The sequence below is a fragment of the Chrysochloris asiatica genome, unplaced genomic scaffold, assembly GCF_000296735.1.
Source record: "Chrysochloris asiatica unplaced genomic scaffold, ChrAsi1.0 scaffold00135, whole genome shotgun sequence".
Taxonomy (NCBI): Eukaryota; Metazoa; Chordata; class Mammalia; order Afrosoricida; family Chrysochloridae; genus Chrysochloris; species Chrysochloris asiatica.
The window spans coordinates 810,109-833,668 of NW_006408653.1; the positions used below are offsets into that span (position 1 = coordinate 810,109).

General features: G+C 40.0%; 1 protein-coding gene across 1 annotated transcript in view; it reads left to right on the forward strand.

Annotated features, from left to right (window-relative positions):
• Window positions 1-9,832: 9,832 nt before the first annotated feature.
• Window positions 9,833-23,560, forward strand: part of TBCCD1 (TBCC domain containing 1) — a 23,457-nt gene continuing 9,729 nt past the window's right edge. The window contains exons 1-2 of the mRNA XM_006869747.1: window positions 9,833-10,205; window positions 16,591-16,746. Coding sequence (XP_006869809.1) covers window positions 9,870-10,205; window positions 16,591-16,746 — 492 coding nt within the window. The 5' untranslated portion in view covers window positions 9,833-9,869. The remainder of the gene's footprint in view (window positions 10,206-16,590; window positions 16,747-23,560) is intronic.

Sequence of the window (23,560 nt, forward strand, 5' to 3'; positions counted from 1 at the left end):
TAAGTCCTCTTAGCTTCCTCCAATCCTGATGCCATGCTGTTCTTTATGTAACTCAATTAATCGGACCATTTCTTCAGTATACAAATTGAATATATATGTTGAAAGGATACAATTCTGGCACACACTTTCCCTGATATTAAACCATTCAGTATCCCCTTGTTCAGTCTGAACAACTACCACTTGGGTGAAGATAACTATTCCATACCAACGGTACAATGGGCATGTTGCTTAGATCTTTAAACTCTAGCAGTTCCACCAGGAGTTCCACCAGGAGAAAAGAGTAGGCTGTTATGATGGAAAACTTTCACTGATTAGGGGTATAGAATTGCATAGCTGAATACTGTGTTATCAATAAGTTGTACACTTATTAAAAAGTTGAATTGTCAAAAGTTGTGTGGTAACATTTATAGTGACTTAAAAACAAAAGTAGCAGCAGCTGCTGAGGCTTCTTCTGTACAACAAGCCAACACCTCATGGGATTTGTTCCTTGGTTTGGAGGTTTAGTTTCATAGGACATCTAGTTAATGGACCTAATAATGTGTTCAATATTTCTGTTCTACCTACTAGTTTGTTGCATAGAACGTGGTATCTTAAAGTTTGCAAGTGGCCATCCTGTGCACAACAATTGGTCTCTATTCACCTGGAGAAAGAGAGGAATCAGAGTCAGAACGAGGAGGAGGAGCTAGAATGTGTGGCTGATTGCCTCCATGAACAACTGCCTGCTTTTCCCAGAAAACCAAAGTACTATATTGTATTCACTTGCTGTTGTTGAACATTTTGATCCAAGATTCCATAGGAGAATCCTGAAGAAAAGTAGAAAAATACAGCACAGAATTTCAGATGTTCAAGGAATCTGAAGCCATAGTGGTTGGGTGAACCCCTGAAACTATTTCCCTGAAATAATTTTTATGCCTTATAATTTCTTAGAACCATAGTTAAGTTAAACAATACTTTAGCTTAACTAGTAAAAAAATGTCTGCCTTGAGCATTATGCTCTTTTAAAAACTATCTTTATGTTGTGGATTTTTAATTGATTTTAATGCTAAGTCATTTAGAACAATGTTTGGCACATAGTAAACATGCAATGAATAGTAACTATGATTAAGCTAAAGAGCAAAAATGTGATTTCCCCTATCTAGTTTTGCTCATCTCAGTAAACACAACACCTAGTTCAGAACAAGACTTTAGGTGTCATCTTCCTCTTAACTGTATCTTGAATCTAGCCATACTACTCTACTGTCTTAGTGTGGGGCTATACGCTAAGCACTGGAATGCTAACTGCAAGTTCTGTGGTTCAAACCCAACTGCCACTCCTTGGAAACCCTATACAGGATTTCTATGAGTCAGAACCAACTCAAGGGCACTTAACAACAACTCTAATGCCACTACTGTCTCTGGGTCAAGTCATCATCCCTCACCTGACAAGGATTCCTAAGTGGTCTCTCTGTCAATACCCTGCCATCTGTTGTTCACCCCCGTTCCTCTCTCCAGTGATTTAAAATGCCAAATGATGTTACTCCTGCTTAAAAGCCCTGATGGCTTTTCGCTGCCCTTAGAATAAAATCCAAACTCTTTACCCTACTTTACATGCTTTGTACTCTCATCTAGTATACTCCTCACCACGTTCTAACAAAACTGGCTTCCTGTCTCAAGCTTATTCCATTATAAGGTCTTTGCACTTCGTGTACCCTCTGCTTACAACACTCTTCCTTCAGATCTTAAGATGGTGATTGGTGGTTTTGTGCCATGGAGTCGGTTCCAACTCACAGCGACCCTGCATAGGGTTTCTGAGGCTGTAAATCTTTATGAACCAGGAAGCTTCATCTTTCTCTCATAGAACAGCTGGTAGTTTCCAGCTGTTGACCTTGCGGTTAGCAGGCTAACTCTTAACCACTAGGCTACCAGAGCTCCTTTCAGATCTTAATATAGGTGACTCCGTTTTTAGCTCAGATATCAATTTAAATGTCACCATTTCAGAAATGACTTCCCTAACCTAACCAACCAATCAAAATTAGCTCTCACTTACTCCCTTCTTCTTATACCATCCTGTTTTATTTTTCCCACAATCACAAAGGGGAATGTCTGTTCCATGAAATCATAAATCTGGTCTGTTCTATTCACAGCTCTATTCCCAGCATTGTAGAACAATTCCTGTCACAGTGTTATTGTTGTTGTCAGGGGCTATAGAGTTGCTTCCGATTCACAGAATAAAACACTCCCTGGTCCTGTACCATTCTCACAATTATTGTTACCTTTGAACCCATTGCTGCTGCCACAGTGTTAATCCATATCATTGGAGGTCTTCCTCTTTTTCATTCACACTCCACTTTAACAAACATGATGTCCTTCTCCAAGGACTGGTCCCTCTGTCCAAAGTATGAAAGACGAAGTCTGCCCATCTGGCTTCTAAGGAGCACTCTGGCTATAATGTTTTCATCTTCTGGTACTGTATCTAACAATGTTCTGTAATTCATAAGCGTTTCGGTCACTAAACATTCAGAAGTAGTCTGCCTCTTCTTCTTCCTACTCTGTCTTAGTTTAGAAGCTCCACTGAAACCTGTCCTGGTGATCCTGCTGGTATTTATAGTACCGGTGGTATAACTTCCAGCAGCACAGCAGCACAGAAGCCACCAGAATACAACAAACTGATAGATAACTAGTGGGCACCGTGATCATAATTTTTAAAATAAATAGTTGTTCCAACTGTGATCTTCATATAGCTGGCTATTTCTTCTTTGGACCTCAGCTCAAATATTCATACTGCAAAGTGGCCTTCCCTGACCCCCCCTCCTTCAGATCATCAGCATTTATTATTATTTAAATGTTTCCAATTTTCTTTATTATGAATCATTGATTCTCCCTATTGAAATTTGCACTCCCAGAAAACAGGGACCTTGTCTGTTCTGTTCACTGCTGTAACACTAGTGCCTAGTAGTGCTGTTGTTGTTAAGTGTTGTTGAGTCAGTTCCAACTCATAGCAACCCTGTATAGGGTTTCCAAAGAGCAGCTGGTGGGTTTGAACCGCTGACCCTGTAGTTCGCAGTCCAGTGCTTATCCTACAATGTCACACCAGGAGTCCCCTAGTACAGTGGTGCTCAAAATGTTTAGCTGTTGCAGAGAATTCTAAAGCACAGATGGGTGATGACAGTTGCCCAGGATTATTGAGCTAGTTAAAGGAGTCCTGGTGGTGTAATGGATTGGAAGCTGGGGCTAACCACAAGATCAGACGTTCAAATTTATCAGTCATTATGCAGGAGAAATTTTCTGCTCTCTTCAGATTTTCAGCATCAGAAACCTTACACAGGGTCACTGTGATTCAGCAGAGCAGCAATTGTGAGGATGGCACAGGACTGGACGGTGTTTCCTTCTGTTTTACCTAGGGTCACTGAGTCAGAACTGACTGGATGGTACTTACAACGACATGATGAGTCACAACTGACTTGATGGCACACAACTACCACTAACACCACGACTGAGCTAATTAAGCGATGCCAGTTAGATTCTAACCTAGGTTTTTGTTTTGTTTTGTTTTTTTAAATCCAAATTTCCTGCTTTCAACATTGTGACTCTTAGAGAGTTAAGAGGAAGATGAGATTACTACTTTCAGAGAAATGTCCAGTAAAGGAGAGGCCATGCAAAATTGTTGTTAGGTGCCAAACAGTTTATTCCAACTAATAGTTACCCTATGCACAACAGAATGAAATACTGCTCAATTCTTCATCATTCTCATAATAGTTTATTAAGCTTGAGCCCACTGCTGCTGCCACTGTGCCAATTCATCTCATTGGGGTCTTCCTCTGTTTCATTGACCCTCCATTTTATCTCACATGATGTCCTTCTTCAGAGACTGGTCCCTCCTGATAACATGTCTGAAATATGAGAGATGAAATTGTCATTCTGGTTTCTAAGGAGCACTCAGGCTGTACTACTTCCAACATAGATTGGTTTGTTCTTTTGGTGGTCCATGGTACTTTTAATATTCTTTTCCAATACCATCACTCAAATGCATCAATTATTCTACAGTTTTCTTTCTTCATTGTTCAACTTTTACAGGCATTTGAGATTATTGAAAATACTATGGCTTGTGTCAGGCGCACCTTAGTCCTCAAACTGATACCTTTGTTCTTGAACAATTTACAGAGGTCTTGTGCAGCAGATTTGCCTAATGCAACACATCATTTGATTTCTTGACTGTTGCTTCCATGAATGTTGATGGTCAATCCAAGCAAAATGAAGTCTTTGACAACTTCAATCTTTTCTCCATTTATCATGATGGTATTTTTTTGGTCCTGTAGTGAAGAATTTTGTTTTCTTTACAATGAGGTGCGATCCAGACTGAAGGCTGTGTTCTTTGATTTTCATCAGTAAGTATTTTAAGTCCTCTTCACTTTCAGCAAGCAAGGTTGTATCAGCTGCATATTGTAGGTTGTTAATGAGGTTGTTAATGAGTCTTCCTTCAGTCCTGATGCCACATTCTTCATGTAATCCATCTTTTATAATTATTTGCTCAGTTTTGAATAAGTATAGTGAAATAATTCAACCCTAGTACACACCTTTCCTGATTTTAAGCCATTCAGTGTCACCTTGTTCAGTTCCAACAACTGCTTCTTGGTCAATGTACAGGTTCCTAATGAGCACAATTAAGTGTTCTAGAATACTCATTCTCCACAATGTGGTCCATAGCTTGTCATGATCTGCACCCTCAAAAGACATTGCATAGTTAATAGTTGTTGTTGTTGTTAAGTGCTGTCAAGTCAGTGCTGATTCATAGTGATCCTGTATAGGGTTTCAAAAGAGCAGCTGGTGGGTTTGAACCGCCAGCCTTGTGGTTAGTAGTTGAGTGCTGATCACATAGAACCACAGCAGGATAGTTAATAAAGCACAGGTAATTATTTTTCTGGTATTCTCCGCTTTCAGCCAAGATTGGTCTGATGTCAGCAACGAGATCCTTCTTTCCATGTCCTCATCTGAATCTGGCTTGAACCTCTGGCAGTTCCGTTAATGTACTGTTGCAGCCATTTTCTAATTATGTTTAGCAAAATTGTACTTGCACGTGATATTGATGATATTATCCTATGATGTTCACATTCTGTTGGGTGATCTCTCTTTGGAATGAGCACAAATATGGATCTCTTCCAATCAGTTGGCCTGTCTTCTACATTTCTTGGCATAGTTGAGTGAGTGCCGCCAGAGCTGCCTCTGTTTGTTGAAAGATTTCAGCTTGTATTCCATCAATTCCCAGAGCCTTGTTCTTTGCCAGTGCCTTCAGTGCAGCTTGCACTTCTTCCTTCAATACCACTGGCTTTTAATTGTATGCTACCTCTTGAACTGATTGAACACCTTATTGTCTTATTAATCTTTGTATCCCCCACAAGTACAGATGCCAAAACAAAGCAGATAGCCAGAAATCATGAAATGAAAGTTCAAAGGAAGGAATGACATAGTCTGAGTAGAATCCAAAAAAGCTTCATGAAGGAGGCAGCATGGCATAAACCTCACCGGAAGCTAGCCGAATTAAGGAGATAATGTAGGAGGAACCTGTTGCATCAGGCTGCCTGGGTTTTAATCTTAGCTCCAACTCTTATTGTGTGACCTTAGGGCTCAGTTACCTTAACCTCTATTTCTGAATTTCATCAAACAAAATGACTCTTATGGAAGACTACGGTAATACATATAAAGGTGCTTTACAACAGCACCCACAGTAAGTGCTGCATTGATGTAAGGGAATACTACTATTATTACGGATCAAAGTTTACTCACCTTGCCAGTAACTATGGTCTACTACATTCTGTGGCGCAATAGAAAACTTCTACTCCCTTAGGTTGGAGCTCTGGTGGTGCAGTGCTTAAAACGCTCAGTCGCTGCACGAAAGGTCAGTTGGAACCCACTGAGGGAGAAAAGACCCGGCGATCCTGTAAAGATTATAGTCATGAAAACCCTATAAAACAGCTCTGGCAGTTCTTTTTTGTCCAAAAAGGTCCCTATGAGTCGGAATCGACTCCACTGCGTTCCTTTTTTTTTCCAAGATGAAAAGCGAGACACCAGAACTTAGTCGAGACTGGCCCCTGGTCGCAGCTTGGTGAACTTTTGGCCTTAGCCAAGTTTTTCTCAAAAGCAAACCAAAACACCTCCCAGATACCGAACGAATTTAGAGTCTGAGAGGCTGGAGAGGCAACTTGCCGCTCTAGGAACAAAGTCCACCTATTGTCGGTGGTGCGAGTCTTGCGCTTGCGCATTGTGTGCGGCGGAGGGTGGAGGGTGGAGGTTGAGGGGCTGGCGAATGCGTGTAGGCCGTCCTGGAGTGTGGAGAAGTCGGCCAGTGGGGCTCGCCTTCGCAGGTAACGGCGCGGGGCTGACTCCAGGGAGGGAGGAGAGGATGGCCAGTCGAAATTCAAGCCCAGGTTGGGGAAGCTGCCTTCCTGCTAGCCAGGCCCATCCGGGGTCTGTTCCAGACCCTGTCAGCTGGGGGCTTCCGGGTCCCGGAAACCCAGTCTTCTCGCCAGGGCGCTTGGGCGACGCCTCAGGGGGGCCCGTTTTGGCCTCGCTGAGGCTGAGACCTCGCCGCCTGAAAAGCCCAAGGTATCCAAGCATCCCTGGAAAGTTTTTGAAGAAAGATCCTAGCTTCTGTTTATTTACAAATTTGGTTTTGTTGCATCTCAGAGTTAAAAGGGACCTTAAAGGGTACAGTACAACTCGCCAGGATCTGGCTTTTGAGGGACAGTACCCAGTACCGCACTGAGCAGCCTATTTCCACTGGGAAGCGAACTAAGACCCTCCTCACATCACTTCATCATTTGGTTTTACCCAAAACGATGCTAAACGATCCTTCCACCCCCGGCCCCACCCTCCACCCTCCATATTCCAAAATAACTGTCATTTACCAGTACACACTCTTCTTTTGGAAAAAACACATTCTCTGTGTCCTTTGTAGGACTTCAAATCGATTCACTCATGTCGGACAAAGTGAACCAGAACAGACATGAATTTTAAACATTTGGGTGATCAGAAAGCTCACTGGAATAGGAAAATTACGGTCCAAGCCCTGGATAGAGTAATCCAAACAAAATAAGTGGGAGACAGCGAAGCCTGATGCATGGCTTTAGAGTGTCGCCAAGACTGTTGAGAGTGACACATTCAAAGCAGTGCTGTCGACCGACCGCCATTTGGAGCTCGACAATGTGCAAGCATCCCTTGTTTTCTAAGAGGGAGATTATGTTTCTAATAGGGTTTAGACTTTTTTTTTTTCCCCATCTGGTTAACGTTTTGGTTAACCCACGTTTTAAAAACTTGGATCTGTTCAGTTTTTGCATACTATGTGCCTCATACTAAGCACTCCATCGATCTATATTTTGGGGGATAGTTTAAAAAAAAAGCACACTTTTCTTAGATTCAAATGCAAAATATAATAGCAATAAAGCATTTTTCATTTGTAATATAAGCAAAGATTTTTTTTTTTTTTCCAAAATGATGTTAATGCTGAGGAATGTTCACTGAAGACACCTGTGGTCAAGTAGTGGTGTAATTGGATACAACCATTTTGGGGAGTGACTGCATCAATGGACTCAAGCATGGCAACAGTGGTGAGGTTGGCCCAGGATTGGGCAGTGTTTCGTTCTGCTGTGCATAGGGTCACTATGGGTCGGTACTGACTCGATGGCACCTAACAACAACAACAACAACATAGGAATATACATTAAGAGCTTAAGAACTGTTAATGTTACTTCATATTGCAAATGTACATATGAAAAATTTCCCTGGGAAATAATTCAATTTTAGCCTTTTTATTATATAAAAATTTGACATATATGAAAGTAAAATAGGTAAGTGAACCCTCATGCACTCATTCAGCTTCAAAAAATATGAATATTTTGCTTATTTTATTTTTATGAAAAATTTTAAGCCTGAATGTCTAAAAGTGGGGTAATAATTTAATATACTGGGATATAATGTACCAGTTTATTAAATTGTTCTTCCATTTTTATAAATGATGATGCTATTATACAGAATTTTAGTAAATTACAATGCTATTATCCATAGCTATATGTATATATATGCGTGTGTGTAGTATTATCACAACTATAAAAATTTAGAAGCAAACTAACATCCTTTATGTTGTTGTTAAGTGGCTGCATATATAGAAAAAAGAGAAAGTAAGTACTACAAAATATTAACTAATTTTCCTCTGGTGGTGGGACTGTGGATGATTTCTCCCCTTCTATTTTTAGATTTTTAATAAATATTCTATAAAAATCTTATATTGTAACAACAGAGAACGAAAGATAAAACTCAAAGTATAATACTTGAACTAAGCACAGTAATAACAGAGAATGAAGATGTTTGAACTTTCCTTGATCTATATTTGCAGGTTGTGTTGTTGTTGTTAAGTGCCGTCAAGTTGGGTCCGACCCATGGCGACCCTGTAGAGGGTTTCCAAAGAGTGACGTGAGCTTGAACCACCAACCTTGCAGTTCAAACTGACTTTGCAGTCTAGCGCATTAACCCTCAGTGCCACACCAGGACTCCGTATTTGCAGGTTAGGTTTATCCAAATGTTAACTGCAAATATGTTTCAATTCAATTTTGGAACTAATTGCAGTTATAAGTTCTTCTGACCCTAAACATAGGGAATTAGGTCAACTCTCCAGACTGCCAAGTTTGCCCAAAACTTCAGACACTAGCCGCAGCTCAGGTATTCTCAGGCCACCCCAACTTCTGACCAACCAGCTACAAATTCTTGGGTTCTCACTACCCTGTTAGGTTTCATAATTTGCTAGAATGATTCACAAAACTCCGGAGAGCATGTTTCAGTTTTATTATAGTGGGTAGGATGCACAAGACATACATCGGGTGAGGTCTGGGAGGGTCCCAAATGCAAAGGTTCTGTGTTCCCAAGGAAGGATATGTTACCCTCCTGGTGTATGGATGTCTTTTCACTAACTAGGAAATTCACCAAATTTTAGTGTCCAAAGTTTTTATTGGGGTTCCATAGCAGGCATGATAGATTGAATCATTGACTATGTGATTGGATTCAATCTCAGGCAACCCTCTGTTTTTCAAAAGTACAGCTGGTATCACAGGTGGGTGTTTTTGGAATGAGCAGCCTCCATTGTGGGTAATCTCATTAGCATAAACTGTCCTATGTGGTCTTCTCCCCTCCATAAATAACAAAGGCATGCCAAGCTTTTAGAGGTTGTTGCTGTTAGGTGCCATCAAGTCAGATACCTACTCATAGTGACATGAATAGCAGATCAAAACACTTCCGGATCCTGGGCCAACCTCACTATTGGTGCCACGCTTGAGCCCATTGATGCTGTCCCCCCTTTTTTTTAGAGGTTACCTCCCAAGAACCAGACACAAAAACCAAATTCTTTGGGTAAAATAATCGTTCATTCCACAATTTACAATAGTATTCTTGTCCACCATTTGGAGTTATTGCTTCATATTGAACTTATATGGTTAGATAATACCTCTAAATCTTTAACCAGTTATCCTCTGTAAGTAAATAGTTTAACCTTGTGAAAGTTCCCCTCAAGGTAGAGCAAGATTTCCTGTGATGTGATGCATCTTTATCCCAGTCCTTCTTTTCTGTCTGCTTTGATAGCCAGCATCCAGTTCAGACCTCCCACAATCATTTGACTCTTTCTAAAATTTATTTCTAATACAAGTAAGATAATTTTGTCTTAACACAAAATGATTCTGCTCCTGATTGAGCACTAGTGCTTCTTTTCAAACTGTTTGATGAAGTAGTTAAAGGAGTAATCATCTTCCAAGAAAGTGTATAAATGAGTTTTGTTTCAATTCAGTTTGTGAAAAAACTTGTTTCCTAGGTATGCAAAGAAGCCTTTTGACACAGATGTCCTTAGAAGTAATATGGATCAGTCCGGAGTTCTCCTCTGGGTGAAAGCAGAACCCTTTATAGTGGGCACCTTGCAGATACCTCCTCCGTCCAAGTTCAGCCTTCATTATCTCAGGAAGATAGCCACTTATGTGAGAACCCGAGCCACAGAGGGTGCTTACCCACGTCTCTGCTGGTCTACGTGGAGACACATTGCATGTGGGAAGCTGCAGTTGGCTAAGGACCTGGCGTGGCTTTACTTCGAAGTATTTGATAGTCTTGTGGTGAGGACACCGGAGGAGCGTCTGGAATGGTCTGAGGTTATATCCAACTGCACGTCTGAGGATGAAGTGGAAAAGCAAAGGAATCAGGTATAGATTTATGTGTATGAGTGTGTGTTTAATTATTTTAGAAACTAAGCTGTTCTTGGTATGGCACTGTAGGGTAAGCACTTGACTGCTATAAGTTAGTAGTTCCAACCCACAAGCTTTTCCATATCATTGTACTAAAAGCCTGATGACACACTGGTTCAGTGCTCTGCTGCTAATAGAAAGGTTGGTGGTTCAAACCCACCAGCTGCTCCATGGGAGAAAGATGTGGCAGTCTACTTCTGTAAAGATTCACAGTCATAGAAAGATATGGGCAGTCCTGCTTTGTCTATAGGGTCACTATGAATCGGAATTGACTCAGCAGAAAGGGATTTTTAAAAAAATCTTTGTACTTAACTGTGTAGTTTGTGGTTTTAGGTTAATGACCACTGTGATCCCAAACACCACTTGAATTGTAGCACTTCCAGTTTTTAAGTATTTACTGAATTAATCCTTACCCATCATTTTCCTAAAGCAGTGTTAGGCTGTTGCTGCTGAGTGCCTTCAAGTCAGCTCCTACTCATGGTGCCCTGTATAGGGTTTCCGAGGATAGACTGGTAGATTTGAACCACTGACCTCGTGGTCCAGTGCATTATCCTTTATTGCAATAATGTAATTTTTTGTTGTTGTTAAGTGCCGTCAAGTGGGTTCCGACCCATAGCAAACTTTCATAGGGTTTCCAAGGAGAGACTGGTGAGCCTGAACTGCTGACCTCGCAGTTCAAACCACTTTGCAATCTGGCACATTAGCCCACAGCGCCACACCAGGACTCCAATAATGTTATAAGAACTCTGTAATTGAAAGAGGGAAGTATTTTCATCTATTTAACAGATATTTTGGGGTGCTTACCATGGCAGCTCATAGACTAAAACTATTTTGGGGTGAGTTCTTATGAACTACTGATAATGTTATAGGTAGGTTGTCTGACTATTTTAAAACGAGAATCTTCTATGTGTTGTGATTGAAAGATGATTAAGATCTCTACCCTTAGAGAACTCAGAGACTAGTAGGGGAGGCTACTTCGTAAAAAATGCTATTTAATAGCATAATAAAAAGTACTAAAAGTATTCAATGTTCTTTGCATTTTAGGAACAAAAAAGTCTGAAGACAAGGTCAGGACTGTAGAGTAGAAGAGATAAGGCTTCCAAGGAAATTTTCCTGAGACTGCCTTTCTTAGTTGCCTTTGAGTTGGCACTGACCCATAGCGACTCTGCGCAACAGAATGAAACATTGCCTGATCCTGTGCTGTCCCACAACTGTAATGTTTGAGTCCATTGCTGATGCCACTGTGACAGCCCATCTCTTTGGAGACAGCCCCAGTTACCCTCAAAGAATGAGCAGGTGCATTGCTGTGATGAACAAAAATTCCTCAGTGCAACTTTCCTGGCTTTTTTTTTTTTTTTTTAACCAATGCAGTTTTCAATTTTCTTAAAACTTCTTCCTATCCTAATAAGCCCCTGATCTTCCTGTGTCTTTTGAGAAAAACTATGAAGATTTTGTTGTTGTTTGCCCATTGAGAGCAGCTGATGGGTTGGAACTACCAGGCTTGTGGTTAGCACGATTAGCAGTCCAGTGCTTATCCTATAGTACTACAACAGTATTTTCTTTTAATTCCGAAAATCAGACAGTCACCATAACCTTCTGAATTGACGTCTCTGCCTTAAGTTTAACTGGCCCAGCAGATCCTCTTGAAGCCACTATTTTGAATGGACCTTTTTTTTTTTGAAGGTGCCTTAGTGAGATTAAAACAAGTATATTAATAAGGAGCTCTGGTAGTGTAGTGGTTATGAGTCAGGCTGCTAACCTCAAAGTCAGCAATTCGAAACTACCAGCTGTTCCGCAGGAGAAAGATGAGTGAGGCTTTCTGCTCCCGTAAAGATTTACAGCCTCGGAAACCCTAAAAGGGTCACAATGAGTTGGAACCAACTGCACGGCACATAATTACCACCACCATTACTGAGAGAACTTACCAGCAGTCACTCACCTATTGAAGTGACATGCTTAAACACATTTTGTTTGGAATAAACCCAGGCACATTATGAACTGTAATCCTAGTAGCAATACTTTTTTACTTACTCTCATACTTATGAAAGATTGTTTTCTCCCAAGATCAGATACAGGGCAAGGATATCTGCTTACCACTTTAATTTGGCACAATACTGAAAGTTCTGATCAATGCAGTAAGACAAGAAAAGGAGAGGGAAGTAAAATGCAGGTCAAAAAGGACAAAATGAAACTTTTTTTTCTCTTCTTGTTGTTAAGTGCCGTCTAGTTGGGTTCTGACCCATAGCAACCCTGTATAGGTTTTCGGCAGAGCAACTGGTAAACTTGAACCATAGGCCAGTTCTAAGTGGACTTTGCAGTCCAGTGCATTAACTAACAGTGCCACACCAGGACTCCTTGTTGTTGTTGTTGTTGTTGTTAAGTGCCATGGAGTCGGTTCCGACTCATAGCGACCCTGCACAGGGTTTCCAAGGCTGTAAATCTTTACAGGAGCAAAACGCCTCATCTTTCTTCCGCGGAACCGCTGGTAGTTTCGAACTGCTGACCTTGCGGTTCACAGTCCAATTCGTAACCACTACGCTACCAGAGCTCCTTTTAAGACATGTTTATTTATATAGAAGATACATATTTATATAGAAACCTACCAAAAACCTCATAGAATTATTAAGTGAGTTCAGAGTGATTGAAAGTTACAATATAAATATAGAAAAGTTGTGCTTCTATAAACTAGCAATGCACATATAGTCTTTGAAATTAAAAGTACAGTTCCATTCATAATTGCTAAAATAGAATGCTTAAGTATAAATTGAGCAAAATGCATATAGAACTGTATAATAATGAAATAAAAACTGCACAATAATGAAAAAAATCAGTGGAGACATAATATGATTATAGATTGGAAGATTGAAACTACTAAAAATGTCAGTTCTTCCTGAATTGATACATAGGTTTAATGCAGTTCTGACCAATATATAAACTGTTTTTGTGTAGATATAGACAAGATTATAAGAAGTAAAGGGATAAGAATAGCTAAAATAATTTTGAAAAAGAAAATAAGGTGAGAAGAATCAGTCTTCCCAATTTCAAGGATTTATTTAGCTACAGTAAGAATAGAAAAATAATAGACTAGAATAGAGAATCCAGAAATAGACCCAGACCCAAATGCCCAAGTAAGTTTTGACCAAGATGCAAAAGCAATAAATGAAATATAGCCTTTCAAATAAATTATACAATTTGATATCCATAGACAAAAAAAATGAACCGCAACCTTAACTAAAAATAGATCATGGACTTAAATGTAAATGATACAACTTTTAGAAAAAAATTCTAAGAGAAAGTATTTGTGATCTAGGGCTAGGCAAAGAATTTTTAGAATTGACAACAAAAGTATGAGTCATTAAAGGAAAAAAGTGATAAATTGGACTTTATCAAAATTAAATCTTTTCCTTAAATAACAAGCTACAGAATGAGAGACGTTATTTATAAAGCACATTTCTGACAAAGGACTGTTGTTATTGTTAAGTGCCGTCAAGTAGATTCTGACCTGTAGAAATCCTGCATAGGGTTTCCGAGGAGCAGCTGGTGAGCTTGAACCACTGACCTTGCAGTTCAAACAGCTTTGCAGTATGGCACATTAACCCACAGCGCTACACCAGGACTCCTAGTACCTAGAATATATAATTCAAGATAGCACTGAAAAAAAAAAAAAAAACTTACTGGAATATGGGTAAAATACAGGAAGAGACATTTTACCAAAGAAAATAATGCACATGACAAGCACATGAAAAAGTGATCAATATCATTAGTCTTTGGTGGTGGTAGTGGTGTGCCATCAAGCCAGTTCGGACTCAACAACCTCGTATAATGTTTTGGAGGCAGTATATCCTTGTTGGTGGTGTTGATGGTTATGTGCCATGGAGTCGGTTCTGACTCATAGTGACCCTGTACGGGGTTTCCAAGGCTGTAAATATTAACGGGAGCAGAAAGCCTCATCTTTCTCACGCAGAACAGCTGGTATATCCTTACAGGAGCAGAAAACCTTGTCTTTCTCTTGTGGAACACCTGGTAGATCCGAACTGCTAACTTTGTGGTTAGCACCCTAGTGCATAACCACTACCATTACCAGAGCTCCTGTTGTAAGTCTTTAGGGGAAATTCATATTAAAACCACAATGAAACATCACTACTCTCCTATCAAAAATGTCTAAAATAAAATATAAGAATAGCATCATTTGCTGGTAGGGATGTAGAGAGGGTGAATTGCTGGAAAATACTTTGACGGTCTCCTAACAATCTAAACTTGTAACTAATATGCAACCCAACAATTACATTCCTAGACATTTGTCTCAGAGAAATTAAAACAAAGGCATTTTATTTAATGATTTTTTTAAAAAAGCTTTATTGTAATGGCCCTAAGCCAGATACATTTCAGATTTCCTTCAATGGGTGAATATTTGAACAAACGCTGCGCATCCATACTGTGAAACACTACTCCTCAGTAAAAAAGAATAAACAACATGGATGAATCTCTAGTAAATTGTGCTGAGCCTATACCAAAAGGTTATATACTATATGATTCCATTTATGTAACTATCTTGAAATGACAAATTATGGACATGGAAAGCAGGTAAGTTGTTGCCAAGGGTAACAGAGAGGATGAAGGAAGGAGGAAAGTGAGTGTGGCTATAAAGGGGCAAGATGAGGGATCCTTGTGTTGATGGAAATGCCCTGTATCGTATCTATAATAACAATATCCTGGTTGTGATATATTCTACAATAGTTTGCAAGATGGAAAACTGGGCAAAAGTTACATGGGACCACTGTATTATTTTTCACAACTACATGGAAATCTAGAAGTATAGCCACAATGCTCCTTAGAATGGAGAATGGCGAGACTTTGTCTTTCATACTTTAGACTTGTTATCCGGTGGGACTGGTGTCTAGAGAAGACATCATGCTTGGTAACGTGGGGGGTCAGCAAGAAAGAGGAAGACCCACAGCGAGGTGGATTGACACAGTGGCAGCAACAATGGACTGGAACATAGAACAGTTGTGAGGATGGTGTAAGACCAGGTGTTCTGTTCTATTGTGCATATGGTCACTATGAGTTGGAATCGACTCAACAACATCTAACATAACAACAACATGAAAATTCACAATTATCTCAAAATTCAAAAATTTAAGAAAGAAAAAAATTGAAAATACAGCTGTATGGGAACATCACATTCAAACTTGATTGAATAGATCTGGGTGGCTCCTGAGAATGTATTTTTAAGTTTCTGAGGTGATAGTGATTTTTAGCCAGATAGAATCCAGGTAAATATAGCCTGATTTCTTTATAAATTTTAGATAGTAGACCTAGATGTATTACTTCATATGTAGGTGTGCATGGGAAAGGATACCTGAAAGTAATCATGAGGTTTAAACCATACCCATCAAATAAGAAATAAGTTGTAAGCATCTTGTTGCTGTTAAGTGCCATTGATTCAGTTTCAACCCACAGCAGCCCCGAATAGTGTTTCCACAGCTGCTGGGTCTGAACCTCCAACCTTGTGGTTCAAACTGACCTTGTGGTTCAGCGCATTATCCTGCAGTGCCACATCAGCATCTACCAGACCAGAAATTATTTGTGTTTAGTCCAACAACCCTTTTAAGAATTTGATGAAAATCTGTGACCCTCACCACAAAATACTCCAAAAGCATGCATACAATTTCAGGAGTTTCATTGATATCCTCAACTTTTTTTGATACGTCTGTGAACTCTAGGTTAAACCAACTCCTGTGGCCTAACTACATTTCTTTCTATCCATGTATTTAATCAACGTGGTTAGAATTTGTTTGTTGTTTCTTTGACTGCAGTTTTAAACTTGTGAAATAATGTACTTTAAATAAAAAACTAGGCATGAAATACTACTTCGGTCTTTTAAAATGAAATCTTTACAGGAGCAGACAGCTCATTTTTCTTCCTCAGAGTGACTGGTGGGTTTGGACCACCAACCTTGCAGTTTGCCCAACACTTACCCACAGTGCTCCCAGGGCTCCATGGTGGTGGTGGTGTGCTGTGGAGGCGGTTCCGACTCATAACGCCCCTGTATGGGGTTTCTAATGCTGTAAATGTAGCAGAAAGCCTCATCTTTCTCCCATGGAATGACTGGTAGCTTCAGACTACTGATCTTGAGGTTTTCAGCCTGACTTGTAATCACTATGCCACCAGAGTTCCTTCCCAGGGCTCCATAGAAACATACATATAACCCCCCCCCGCCCCCTTTTTTTTTTTTTTTTAGGTATCAGCAAACTTGTCAATTATTTTGCTACATTTTCATAGTTGTAGACTAGTAATTGTGGTTTCAGGATATGTACTGATAATTAATTTCCTTCTTGAACAGCTTTCTGTGGACACTCTGCAGTTTCTGCTCTTCTTATACATACAGCAGTTAAACAAGGTCTCCTTGAGGACATCTTTGATTGGGGAAGAGTGGCCTAATCCCAGAAACCGATCTCAGTCTCTGGACCTGACTGAAAAAGCCAGCGGTCATAATAAGGTACTATTTAAATCTTGGTCTGTTTCTTTGCAAAAATTTGTAAGGAAGATGGTTCATCATCATCAAAAATAATCTTGGGATTCCTTATACAAGCATTGATTTTGTTACTTTTTTCTTTTTTTCCTAGTTATAAAACAAAATCATTGTGTGTAATCTTAATCAGTTGTTTCAGTTCCTTCACTGACAACAAAAATCACATGATTTTAGGCAAGTTACCATTGCTAATATTCCTGTTTTTCCAAATGTTATTGAATTTGAATCTACTTATTTGACTAGGTATGATAAATGAGAGGATGTAGTGTTTATAATGTCTATTGAAAAAATTTCTATAAAAATACCTTCTCACATTGCCTCATCTTGCATGGTGGTAGTGTTGGTGGTATGCTGTGGAGTCGGTTCTAACTCATAGTGATCTTGCATAGGATTTCCAAGGCTATAAATCTTTACGGGAGCAGAATCTTTATGCAGAATGGCGGATAGTTTCAAACTGTTGATCTTGAGGTTAGCAGCCTGACTCATAACCACTACGCTAAGTAATTATGCATAACGTGGCAACCTGCAAGCTAAATTTAACTGCTTTACATGTCATTGTTAACTGTTGTCAAGATATGCTTCACATGACCTTTGGAAAATGCCTTATTGCTTCTTTTCTTTTTATAAAAACATCAGTTGCTCTGAAGGTCTTTTGAGGACATTTAAGTAAAATACAGCTGTCAGTATTATTGCCATGTGGAGTCCTTGTGTGATGCTTTGGGCTAATACGTTAGCTGTAAAGTCATTTGAACTGCAATGTCAGTGGTTCAAGCTCACCAGCTGCTCCTTAGAAACCCTACGCAGGGTTGCTATTGGTTGGAATCGACTCAATGGCACTTAACAACAACAACAGTATTGTCATGTGCAGTGAAAGTTCTTTAAAAATGTTTGGAGGCTTAAAAAAAAATCCTCTTCATTATTTGCCACTTTTATAACGTCCTTTTTAGTTAATCTGTCTTTCCTTATTTTTCATATGTTACAGCCTCCAGGTTTACTTCTGAGTCTTATTTCTTACTCTTTTTCATGAATTCCTTATATGCCACTTTTCTCCCAGGATTCTGCCAGTGCTATTCATTGCTTTTCACTTGGCATTCATATTCAAAAGAATTCTAGTGCCATGACTTAATATATCTCAGTTATTCCTAAATTTGTTTCCATCCTAGAATTCTTATCTCATAATTACTTGTTCTAATAATGCCCTTTCTGTCCTGTAACATCACAATGCCCAGGTTTAGATTACTGACTCCACTGGTAGTTCTTGCTCAGTGGGTACTGTTAGAGATTGTGATTTAAGAACAGGACACCTGCAGTAAGATCTAGCTCTGTCACCTAAGGTTGTTGTTGTTAAGTGCCTTCAAGTTGGTTCCTACCCATAGTGACCCCATACAGGGTTTCTGAAGAGTGACAGTGAGCTCAAACCACCAACCTTGAGGTTCAAACTGATTGCAGTCCAGCGCATTAACCCACAGTGCCACACTAAGACTGCTGTTCTTCTCTGAATGGGGTTAATTGTCGGGGACTGTCCTCGACATAGTTGTATTGTTCACGAGTGTTTGGTTCACAAGGAGGGGAGATCCAGCGACAATAGAGATAGCAAAAGAATACACAGACAGACAAACAGAGGGAGACAAAGAGGCACCCCAAAACCAGGGTGGATGCATCACTGATGGGCAGACTTGGGACTACAGGCATCGTGGCCTCTGCAGGCAGCTACTCATTGCCCTGCAATTTTTACTGCATGCCCTCCAACCTGTAATGCACACCTGGGCCGGCCTGGGCCTCTGTTTTATTTAGGGGAGGAGCTTCACACCAAGCTGGGAGGGACTAAGACAAGGTACAGCTGACATCAGTAATTTTCCAGACATTCAGGTAACTTTACATCGTACGTCGCTGGTTCGAATCCCAGGCCAGCAACTTGGTTTCTCAGGCTAAATTAACAAATCTATAGCCCCTGAGCTCAGTTGGGGCAAGGTGAAAGGGAAGGACAAAAGGCTTGGGCGGAGTCCCGCTGTTTTGGCTTCCTGAGCCAGGTTTTCAGGAACTTGGCTGAAAAGCTAACACCTGGGACAGATTTAAGGAAGATGGCTTTTTTGTCTATAGAACAAAGAATCTGGGAAGTAGCCAAGCCATTTTCAGTTAATCCTTTGAAGAAAGGCTTTACCCTTGAAACCTTTACAGTCTGGGCTTTTAGGAAAATATCACATTTATCTGTGGATATCAAGGGCTCCATGTATGAAATTAATAAACATAACTGAACACTAAGATGAAAAACAATTTGCCATTAACTGCCAAGTGGCTAGATCTGTTCCTCAGAGCCTGCGACCTGTAACACTCGGGCCTATAGGGCTTCGAACTTCTGACCAGGCCTACATGGTCTGCAACAGTTAATAATGCTTATTTCTGAATGGCTGTGAGGTTCATTTATACATTAGCATAGGGCTTATTGCATAGGAAACACCAGTAAATGGTGACTGGAGTTTGCTGTATCATGCCTCCTCCCAACAACTGATTAGAACTGTGATGGAATTAGAGTGTGGCGTTGTAGGATAAGCGCTGGGCTACAAGTTTGGTTTAAACCACAAGGCCGGCAGTTCAAACTCACCAACTGCTCCTCGGAAACCGACTCACAACACTTAGCAATAACAATAGCTACTTATTCCTTGTGTGTATTTGAGGTTGATCTGATTTGAAATGATGACCTGGGGCAGTCATTCCCCCCTGGGACAGTTGGCGATGTTTGCTTAAGCTGATAGCATTGGGACCAAACTTAGCACCGTGAATCTTAAGTTACCTGGGGGATTAAAAACTCAGCTAATCAGCCAAACACAGGATGTGTGGCCTAAGAGAAAAAGAAACTTGTACAGATGTGTACAGTGACACTGACCAGTCTCAGTTTCTAGCTTGCATGAGGTTTGTCTGTAATACAATTTGAGACTACTGTTTATCCCTATAAGTAAACCTCCTGAGTTAATGTGTATTCTTTATGCCAATGAAAATTTCACCAGCCATGAGCTCTTCTCACCACCCATGCTCAGTTACTTGTCAAATCTTACTGATTCTGCTCCAAAATAAGTCTTAACCCTCTCCCTTTTCTTCCTCTTAAATAGACCCTAGCGACGTTTTTTTCTTTGAGTCTTCATGTGGCTGTTTAGGTTGGTAGTTCAAACCCGCTAGCCATTCCTCAAACCCTATACAGCATCACTATGAATGTGAACCAGTTCAATGGCACTTAACAAGTGATTTTTTTTTTGGCCTTGATTTATGTAGTTAGGCCCTAACTAGTCACCCTGATTTTAGTCTACAGTTTACCTGTCACATTGGACTTTCTAAAAAGTCAAAACCCATCATCATCATAGAGTCATTTCTAACTCATTTCAACTGTAGAGGAAAGAGTAGAAAGGCCCAGTAGGGTCTTCAAGGGTTTCTGTATAAACAATGTGTATAACATTGGGCAATCTGCTGCAAAAGACATCTTTGAAGTGTTCAAAGGCAAAGATGTCACTTTGAGAACTAGGACTAAGGTGCACCTGACCCAAGCCATGGATTTTCAGTCACTTCATATGTATAAGAACTGGACAGTGAATAAGGAAAACCCAGGAAGAATTGATGTGTTTGAGCTATGTTGGCAAAGAATGCTAAAACATACCATGGACTGCTAGAAGAACAAACAGATTGGTGTTGCAAGAAGTACTTTCAGCATGCTCCTTTTCACATGCTTTGGACATGTTATCAAGAGGGACCAGTCCCTGAAGAAGGGTATCATGCACAAAAAAGTAGAGCATCTACATAAAAGAGGAAGACCTTCAACGAGATGGATTGACACAGTGGCTGCAGCAGTGTGCTCAAATATGGGTTATGACGATGGCACAGGACCAGGCAATTTGATTCTGTTGTGCTAAAGTTGTTTTGAATCTGAACTGACTCAGTGATGCCTAACTACAATAAACCACAACCTTTACAGATACAGACGGGCACAGTTTTCCTTAGGGCCTACTGTGTGGGAGAGGGATGCAGCAAGAGGAAGGGAGAGCAGGTGAATCTGGACAATTCTGCTTTGATTTGTTTTCTTTGGCATTCAAATGAAGTTTACTTTAATAAAAAGGGGTCGGGGGAGGTATTTTGTTGTTGATAAGTGCTGTGGAATTGACTCATAGTGATCTTGTATAGGGTTTCCAAGGCTTTAAATCTTCATGTGAGCAGAAAGCCTCATCTTTTCTTCTGTGGAGCGGCTGGTGAGCTCAAACCACTGACCTTATGGTTTACAGTCCAGTGTTCATTTGTATGGAGCCACTGCGCTCCTAGGGGGAGGTATAGGTATTTAAAAAACAGTGTAAAAATCCCTGTCACACAAAATGAGTATATTTGTTTTGGTATTTCATACAAGGTTCTTCAAGCCGCCACATCCTAGCATGCTTCCTACCAGTTGCCATTGACTCAATTCTGGCTCAAGGCAAACCCATTTGTGTCAGAGTAGAACTGCATCCCAGTGGCTGGTTTGTCAGAAGCAGATCACTCCAGTCTTCTGAGGCATCTGGGGTGGACTTAAACTTTCATCTTTTTGACTAGCAGCTAAATGTGCTAAACATTTGTAGTACTCAGGAACTCCATGCTTCTTATAACTCATCCCAAACCCAGTTCACTGAACACAGCAGGTACTTTTCTCTACTATGGGTCTTTGTATATGCTGTTCCTTATGTCTCATAAGCCTTTTTGTGCCTTATTAGTTTGTGTAACTACCTATATCTATCAAAAATCTGTGCAAGTCAAGGAGCGAAGGTCCCTGGGATCATCAGGTGAGAAGAGCAAAGTGCGGGCGGGATCCTACCCAGAAAAGCAGTGACACCAGAGATGGAGGCAGAGATGATTACGTGGACAGATGGAGCAGATGAGTACACTGGACTCAGAGAGGGAGAGGGGCTTTGTGCTGATGGCCATGGGGCAGACCTGTGGAGTGTATCCTTTGGTTGTTTGATGATGCATGGAGAGGATTGTAATAATTGCAATGAAATGAAAGATGATAGGATGAATGTAAAATGATGTTCCCCCATGTAAACCCACATAATTCACAATAAAAACTTTAAAAAAATTCTGAACAAACATCACTTCACTATGAAGGCTTTGGGAATTTCTTTTCCAAACTGAGTTAGTCATTCCTCTTGTGTGCATAGAACATCTTTTACCAATCTCTGCAGTATATCTTTTCTCATCATGTTATACTTGCTTATATTGTCTTCTTCGTAAGTAGATTCTTGAATTTTTTGAGGACAGAGAGCATGTCTTATTCGATTTGTATATGTAGTACCTAACACTGCTCAAGAACTGCCTTCTCAAAATACAATTGGCTGTAATGACGTGAATGGAGTAAGAAAAGCCCACGGGACCTTCATTTGCTGATGGGGCACAACTCAAAATGAAGAGAAACAGCTGTAAACATCCATTGAAAATCAGAACATGGAATGTACTAAGTATGAATCTGGGAAAATTGGAAGTTGTCAAAATGAAATGAAACGCGTAAACATAGATATCTTAGGCATTAGTGAGCTGAAATGGACTGGTATTGGCCATTTTGAGTCTGACGACCACTTGGTTTACTATGCCAGGAATGACAAATTGAAGAGGAATGGTGTTGCATTCATTGTCAAAAAGAACATATCCAGATCAGTCATGAGGTACAACGCTGTCTGTGATAGGATAATATCCATGTGCCTACAGGGAAGCCCAGTTAATACCACTATTATTCAAATTTATGCACCAACCATTAAAGCCAGTAAGGATGAAATAGAAGAATTCTACCAATTTCTTCAATGTGAAATTGATCAAACATGCAATCAAGATGCATTGATCATTACTGGTGATTAGAATGCAACGGTTGGGAGCAAAGAGGAAGGATCAGTAGTTGGAAAATATGGCCTTGGTGATAGAAATGATGCTGGAGAACACATGATAGAATTCTGCAAAACCAATGATTTGTTCATTTCAGATACCTTCTTTAGACAGCATAAAAGATGACTATACACATGGACCTCACCAGATGGAATACATAAAAATCAAATTGACTACATTTGTAGAAAGAGATGATGGAAAAGCTCTGTCTGTATCATCAGTCAAAACAAGGCCAGGGGCAGATTGTGGAACTCATATGCAAATTCAAACTGAAGGTGAAGAAAATGAAAACAAGTCCATGAGAGCCAAAATATGCCCTTGAGTATATTCCACTTGAATTTAGGGATCATCTGAAGAACAGATTTGCTACGTTAAACACTAAACACCGAAGACCAGAAGAGTTGTGGGATGACATCAAGAACATCTCATACATGAAGAAAGCAAAACAGTCATTGAGAAGACAAGAAAGAAGGAAAAGATCAAAATGGATGTCAGAGGAAACACTGAAATTTGCTGTCCAGTGTAGAGATGCTAAAGCAAATGGAAGAAATGAGGAGGTCCAAGAGCTGAACAGAAAATTTCAAAGGTCATCTTGGGAAGATAAAGTCAAACATTACAACAAAATGTGCAAAGAGTTGGAATGAGAAAACCAAAAAGGAAGAACATGTTCAGTATTTCTCAAACTGGTGGAACTGAAGAAAAAAAAAATCAAGCATCAGCTCTCACTGTTGAAGGATTCTCTGGGCAAATTATTGAATGATGCAGAAAGCATCTAAAGAAGATGGAAGAAATACAGTCACTGTACCAAAGGAAATGGTTGATGTTCAACCATTTCAAGAGGTAGCATATGATCAAGAGCCAATGATACTGAAGGAGGAAGTCCAAGGTGCATTGAAGG